General features: G+C 32.0%; 2 protein-coding genes across 4 annotated transcripts in view; one reads left to right on the top strand and one right to left on the bottom strand.

The window, feature by feature from the left end:
• The first annotated feature begins 6 nt into the window (after window positions 1-6).
• Window positions 7-4,304, top strand: LOC101497589 (leucine-rich repeat receptor-like protein kinase PXC2). 2 transcript variants are annotated; one of them, XM_027332642.2, is made up of 3 exons: window positions 7-1,095; window positions 1,183-2,203; window positions 2,610-4,304. In XM_027332642.2, exons 1-3 carry the CDS (start codon window positions 777-779, stop codon window positions 4,057-4,059), a joined length of 2,790 nt encoding a protein of 929 aa, XP_027188443.1. In that variant the 5' UTR covers window positions 7-776; the 3' UTR covers window positions 4,060-4,304. The 2 variants fall into 2 exon arrangements, with proteins under 2 accessions (XP_027188443.1, XP_004492560.1); XM_004492503.4 differs by having other exon boundaries at window positions 7-2,203.
• A 2,761-nt stretch (window positions 4,305-7,065) lies between these two features.
• LOC101497036 (uncharacterized) overlaps window positions 7,066-7,431 on the bottom strand; it is a 10,598-nt gene continuing 10,232 nt past the window's right edge. For both annotated transcript variants that reach the window (XM_004492502.4, XM_004492501.4), the window contains one exon: window positions 7,066-7,431. The gene's annotated coding sequence lies outside the window, so the exon portion shown is untranslated.

Raw genomic sequence — 7,431 nt, 5'->3', positions numbered from 1 at the left:
CTTTGACGTTAGAAGCTTTAAATGCTTCACTTTACTCTCTCTCTGACACTAACAAGAACCCATAGAACAAGAATTAAAGACTCTCATCTCTTCAAACAGAATCATAATAAAAACAGACACAATTATTTTATGCTTTTCTCTCTCTCACACACTTTTTCACTCTTCACTCTTTAAAATCCAACCCACCACTATTAATGGCTTCTCAACTCCCAAGACTTCTTCCACCCACCACTCTTCTTTCTTTTTAAACCTCTTCTTTCAAAAAAAAAAATTCAGTTTTTTTCTTCAAGCTAAAAACAAAAAGTAATTTTTTTTTACTACTGTTCCATCCTTTGATTCTTAGTATTAGTTTATAAATAAAATTCTATTTTGTTCAAACTTTGAGTGTGAGTGTGAGTGTTATTTCTTTTTGAGTAGAGGGTATTTTGAAATTCTAAACAAGGAAAAGCAAAAACAAAAAAAAAGTGATTTTCCTTAAGTCACTTTACTTTGTTTTTTTCCTTTTCATTCTCTCACATGGTTTTTGTCTAACCCCTTTTATTTTCTTCTCTTCTTACTCCTTTTGTTTCTTTCTATTACTATTCTCTTTTTGTTTATATATATATCCATTGAAATTTGTATACTTGCAAATTCAGCTACTGTGTCTTGTTATGTGAAGAAACTTCCCCTCCATGACGATGTTATTGCTAAAGGATAGAGCTTTGTTGAAATTCATGAAGAAAAACTATTCCTTTTGAAGTTTCAACTTTGAAAACTTCCATTGGTTTTATAAATATATGATGGAATTCAGAAGCATGTGTTTGTTGTTTTTGATTCTTTTGATTTCAATTATGCAACCAGTGTTCTGTGTTGATGATCCTGTTTTCAATGATGATATATTGGGGTTAATTGTGTTTAAAGCTGGTTTAAAAGACCCTAATCACAAACTCTCTTCATGGAATGAAGATGATAACACTCCTTGTAATTGGGAAGGTGTGAAATGTGACCCTTCAAACAATAAAGTCACTTCACTTGTTCTTGATGGTTTCTCTCTTTCAGGACATGTTGATAGAGGCTTATTGAGATTGCAGTTTCTTCAAATTCTTTCACTTAAAGGTAACAACTTCACTGGTTTCATAAACCCTGATCTTCCTAAACTTGGAACTTTGCAAGTTGTTGATTTGAGTGATAATAATCTTCAAGGGACTATACCAGAAGAGTTTTTTCAACAATGTGGATCTTTGAGAACCGTTTCTTTTGCTAAGAATAATCTTACAGGTAAGATTCCTGATTCTATTGGCTCATGTGCTACTTTGACAAATGTTAACTTTTCTTCTAATCAAATTTATGGAGAATTTCCATCTGGTGTGTGGTTTTTGAGGGGGTTACAATCACTTGATCTTTCAAATAACTTGCTTGAAGGAGAAATTCCAGAAGGGATTCAAAATCTGTATGATATGAGAGAGTTGAGTTTAAAGAAGAATAGGTTTAGTGGTAGGATTCCTGAGGATATTGGTGGCTGCATAGTCTTAAAATCACTTGATTTGAGTGGAAATTTTCTATCTGGTGGAATTCCTAATTCAATGCAAAGACTCAGTTCATGTAATTCACTTAGTTTGCAAGGAAATTCACTCACAGGTAACATTCCTGATTGGATTGGTGAGTTGAAAGATCTAGAAAAATTGGATCTTTCATCAAATAGATTTTCTGGTTTGATTCCAAAGTCATTAGGAAATCTAGATATGCTGCAAATATTGAATTTTTCTAGGAATCAGTTAGTAGGAAACGTGCCTGATTCAATGATAAATTGTTCTAAGCTTTTGGCTATTGATATTAGTCACAATCAGTTGTTTGGTCATCTTCCTTCATGGACTTTTAGGATTGGTTTGCAAAGTTTATCCCTTTCTGGTAATAATTATCATGGTCTTGAGGTTTTGGATTTGTCATCCAATGCATTTTCCGGCGAACTTCCATCTGGTATTGGAGGACTTAGTAGCTTGCAACTCTTGAATATATCCAACAACAATTTATCTGGTTCTGTTCCTGTTGATATTGGTCAACTCAAATCTTTGTACATTGTTGATTTGAGTGGTAACAAGTTTAATGGAAGCATTCCTTTTGAAATAGAAGGTGCTATTTCACTTAGTGAGTTAAGGTTACAGAAGAATTTCCTTGGTGGGAGAATTCCGGCTCAAATCGCGAAGTGTTCATCTTTAACATCTTTGTAAGTTCTCTAATTTCATTACATATTTGCCCTTATTTCATGCTTTGTTCTTTACAACTTAGGCCTTGTTTAGATAAACAACTTCATTAAGTGCTTATAGCATAATCGCTAATGTATAAACTATTTTTATAACAGATAAAATAAAGCCAATATGTTTTTATATAAGCATAGGATATTTCCATAAACTCTCCCAAATAGTCTCACAAGTGCTTATGTCAGTAGATACGTTCAAATAAGTCATTCCAAACATATGCCCTCAATCTGACTGATTTGTGTTTACCAATTAAAAAGCTCTCTTAATTTACTTCTGTTATATATAATTGTGAAAATTAACATTTCTAGTTAAAGAGTCTACACTTTTTCTAACTATAGTTTTTGTTTGGTTCATTTCATTTGAATTGTACAGGGTTCTTTCTCACAACAAGCTTACTGGTTCAATCCCTGCATCCATTGCAAACCTAACCAATCTTCAGCATGTAGATTTGTCATGGAATGAACTCTCTGGAAGTTTACCTAAAGAGCTAACAAATCTTTCCAATCTTTCATCATTTAATGTATCCTACAACCATCTTCAAGGTGAGTTACCGGTGGGCGGTTTCTTCAACACCATCTCCTCCTCATCGGTTACCGGTAACTCATTGTTGTGTGGTTCTGTTGTCAACCACTCCTGCCCGTCCGTTCATCCCAAACCGATTGTCTTAAATCCCAATTCTTCTGGTTCCAACTCTAGCGTTTCCTCACAATATCATCGACACAAGATCATACTTAGTATATCTGCTCTTATTGCTATTGGTGCAGCTGCTTCTATTGCCGTTGGTGTCGTGGCTATCACTGTCCTGAATATGCGCGTGCGTTCTGCAATGGAACAACGTTTGGCCACTCCATTTGCATTCTCTGGTGGTGAGGACTATGGCAACTCACCTGCGAATGATCCGAACTACGGCAAGCTTGTCATGTTTTCTGGTGATGCAGACTTTGCTGATGGAGCTCACAATCTTCTTAATAAAGAAAGCGAAATAGGCCGCGGTGGATTTGGAGTTGTTTATCGCACTTTTCTTCGAGACGGTCATGCTGTTGCAATCAAGAAGCTTATAGTCTCAAGTTTGATCAAGTCTCAAGAAGAATTTGAAAAGGAAGTAAAAAGGTTTGGGAAGATTAGGCACCAAAATCTTGTAGCACTTGAAGGTTATTATTGGACTTCATCGTTGCAGCTACTCATTTACGAGTTCTTATCAAGAGGTAGTTTGCATAAGCTTCTACACGGCGATAACAACAAAAACGTCTTATCTTGGCGACAAAGGTTCAAGATTATCCTTGGCATGGCAAAAGGGTTGTCACATTTGCACCAAATGAACATAATCCACTACAATCTCAAATCAACCAACGTTCTCATCCACTCTTCCGATGAACCGAAGATAGGAGATTTTGGCTTAGTGAAATTGTTGCCAATGCTAGACCATTGTGTATTGAGCAGCAAAATTCAAAGTGCATTAGGATACATGGCTCCTGAGTTCGCTTGCCGTACAGTTAAGATAACTGAGAAATGCGACGTGTATGGTTTCGGCATCCTTATTTTGGAGATAGTGACAGGAAAAAGACCTGTTGAATACATGGAAGATGATGTTGTTGTTCTTTGTGACATGGTGAGGGGGGCATTGGAAGAAGGAAAAGTTGAAGAATGTGTTGATGAAAGGCTTTTAGGTAATTTTGCAGCTGAAGAAGCAATTCCTGTGATTAAATTGGGATTAATTTGTGCATCACAAGTTCCATCAAATAGGCCAGATATGGATGAAGTAATCAATATATTAGAGTTAATTCAGTGCCCTTCAGAAGGACAAGAGGAGTTATTAGAATGAGTTTTGTTACAATGTTTGAAAGAAAAACAACACATGAAAAGTACCTGGTGAAGTAGAATCCAGTTTTAAAAAGTTATTATACTTGCAAAAGTTATTGTTCCTTTTTAAGTTGTTGAAATTTTCTATTGTATTTTTTTTTTTTTTGCTTTTGTTTATTTCATGTTGCATTACTGGATTTTACTTCACCAGTTAGAGGGCTGATACAATGATATGATATCTTAACTATACTTTGGCATTTTCTCAAATTTGGAGTGAATTTTTTTGAGGTAAACAGCCATTTTAGTCTAAGTGTAAGGTGTTCTCAATTTAGTTCCTTTTTTAGTCAAAAATTCAAATTAATATTGAAATTATCAAAATGTCAATTAGTTTAGTTTGTGTTGATATAGCGATTAATGATTATTTTGATGGTAAATTATCTCTTCATAAATTATTTCGATAATTCGATATTAATTTAAATTTTTGATAGAATAAAATATTAAAATGACAACATAAAACGGCGAGGACACCAGTATTATTGAATTGATGGAGTTAAATGGTTGCATTTCTTAATGGAACAAGGGATTTGCTACAGTGATTATTCCCCGCAACAAGACATTGAACATTCCTTTTGACTAGAGTAAGATTATTCATAACAATATATTTTTTAATAATAGGAACAATATAAGATTTCAATATGCAATTATAAAAACCATTTATAATCTGCCATCCAAAAATGGTGAACAGCTTGCTTTTACACTTTCCATTTCATATATGGAACCAAACTTGAGATTTAGGATAATAAACTAAGAAGAAAAAAGAAAGAAGGGAACACAGCTAAGCCATACAAATTGATAAAAATAATAAGATATGATCCACAACCAAGAATAATGCTGCAAAGAAAAAAAGTAAAGGGAAAAGTACTCATTTGCTTTATTGTCAATTTAAACTCAAGGAGCAAATACTAACTAATACTTTAAAAATATTTAATTTAATAATGTCATTTCTAAAACAACCTTAAATTCATATGTTTACTAAATACTTTTACTTATTATTACCTTTATTCTTGTATATAAATCTCGTTGACAAAATCACAAAATTAATAAAATTAGTTGTAGTATTAAATTTATTGATAATTTTAATTATTTTCTTAATTTACTTTTGAAAATAATTGATTTATATTTTTATTTTGTAGTATTTATTATATATTATAAAAAAATGTAAACATAATTAAGAATCATTTAGTAAAAAATAATTAATTCACTTAAAAAATTTAAAGTTATTTTATTAAAAAAAAGAAACAAGTAAACTCCTTGTTATGTATACTCCTCATCAATTTGTGCTAGCAATGAATAAATTTATTAACGCTTGGATGTGAAGTAAATATATTGCTATTGCTTAAATATAGTAAGTGTAGGAATGCCCCTCACATATAGGCTTCTTGGACATCATCAAAGCGCATAACAAGATGTCCTTAAAAGCACCACCAACTAACAACCTTTTTCAAATGGCAACATTAATTTGATGTACTAGTGCATGGCAATCATGCCATGTTCCACTTCCACCAATGTAAATTGTTCTCTCATTCCAAATTGAAAAGATAATAATAATAATAATAATAATAATAATAATAATAATAATAATAATAATAATAATAATTTCACACACTTTAATCATCATGAATAATGCTTGATGTAATTTATTGATTTACTTTCACGCAACCATAACATATATTAAGATTATAATATCTACGTGCCTAGCTAAACATTGTTATCACCATTGTAAAAGATGGGTACCAATGACCAACATTTAACTTAACCTACTTATAGGTCAAGAATTTATTGATTTTTTTACTTTAAGCATAATATTGTTAACTAATTTAGTTGATGAGACTTTTTTTAAGTGCAAGAGTATATATATCAACAAATTACAAAAAAAATAAATAATATGCAACCGAACAAAAGATCAATTTTGTCAAACACAATAGAAAAAAGTAGATGCTTTAATGCGTTTAAATTACTTAGATTGCAGTTTTATAATATGGTTTATTAATATGTTCTTAGAAAGAAATAGCATTAAGTGGTAGGAGAAACAGATTTTTAACATTTTGTCTTAATATTTAGTTTTTAGTGCAAAATAGATCTGACAAATACAAAATTCAACTAAAAAATAAATAAAATCTGACTAAAACTATTTTACAAAATATCAAATTCGAATACAAAACTGTTCAAATAATTCGACTTAGCTAACTCATAGGAATAAACAATTATGCTCAACTACTTAGTGAAATGATTAACATGAAGTGTGACACAAAAGTTTGACATAGTAGCTAGGTCATGAATTCAAATGGGTCAAATAAAATAATGTTTGATCGCACATTCCCATCAAGACACTCCTATCTTTTGGTATAATTGAGGAGACAAAATGACACTCGACCTGTTGCCTTAATGAGCACATACAGGGGAAAATTGGAACCTTGTGCATCAAAGTTTAAACAAATCCATTCAGGCCTTGTTTGATTTACTAGAAGATTATTAATTAATGTATGGAACCATAATAATTATTGGGTGTGTTTTACTATTGCCTTGGCATGCGTAGGTCAGAGGAAAAAGAGCCATTGAGTGACATACATCATACGTGCATATGCATATGGTTTTAAATGATTTATGGTGTGACGCCCATTGTATATTTGAAACATCGAAATCGAACCAGACGGTTCAACCAGTTGAACGGTTCAAATGCGATTCAAATAATTCAAAACAGTTGAACCATGGCTGACAAATTTCTATGTTTCAATATCTAGTCAAATTCTGACTTCACCAAATCAACTTTAAAATACAACTGCATTTATAGCCGGAGGCTCCTATGTAACTAATGAAAATTTATATTCCTTTCTATAAATTCATTACTTCGTACTATAAGCAAAATTTAACTTTTACTGCATAGTGTGATTTTTGATTAAACTTTAGCTCCACTTATCTAAGATTCTGAATGAACTTTTGCTACATTTCCTACAAAATTATATTATCATTTGATACTAACATAACGTTTAATGGCATCACAAAAATAAAAGCAGTTAACAACTTTTGTGTTACAGAAATAGTATGTAATTGGATTTGATAAAGCCAAAAAAACAAAAACTTTACCTTCTATATTTCATTTACACAGTTTCCTTTGTCTCTCTTTTGAGCCAGGGCATTCACTATTACACGTTCAAGATTAACAATCCAATCTTTCAAAACTATCACACTTTTCTCATCTTTAATGCTGTTTCTTTGCTGTAGGGCATGCATTAAGTTAAGCCCTAGCACAGCCACATTTGTCACATCCCTCCCCAACTATGTTTGCTTTTTCCATCATTTCATCCACTACCTTTTTGAAGTTAATATCTCTTTC

This window comes from Cicer arietinum, chromosome 3, assembly GCF_000331145.2.
Source record: "Cicer arietinum cultivar CDC Frontier isolate Library 1 chromosome 3, Cicar.CDCFrontier_v2.0, whole genome shotgun sequence".
Taxonomy (NCBI): domain Eukaryota; kingdom Viridiplantae; phylum Streptophyta; class Magnoliopsida; order Fabales; family Fabaceae; genus Cicer; species Cicer arietinum.
Note: the sequence above shows the minus strand (reverse complement) of the source record. Positions and strands in the feature narration are given on the sequence as shown.

Excerpts from the sequence above, each read along its gene's own strand:
- LOC101497589 (XM_004492503.4), top strand. The coding sequence starts at position 777 with ATGATGGAATTCAGAAGCATGTGTTTGTTGTTTTTGATTCTTTTGATT. Across the intron at positions 2,204-2,609 it reads TGTTCATCTTTAACATCTTT|GGTTCTTTCTCACAACAAGC; the intron begins GTAAGTTCTCTA and ends TGAATTGTACAG.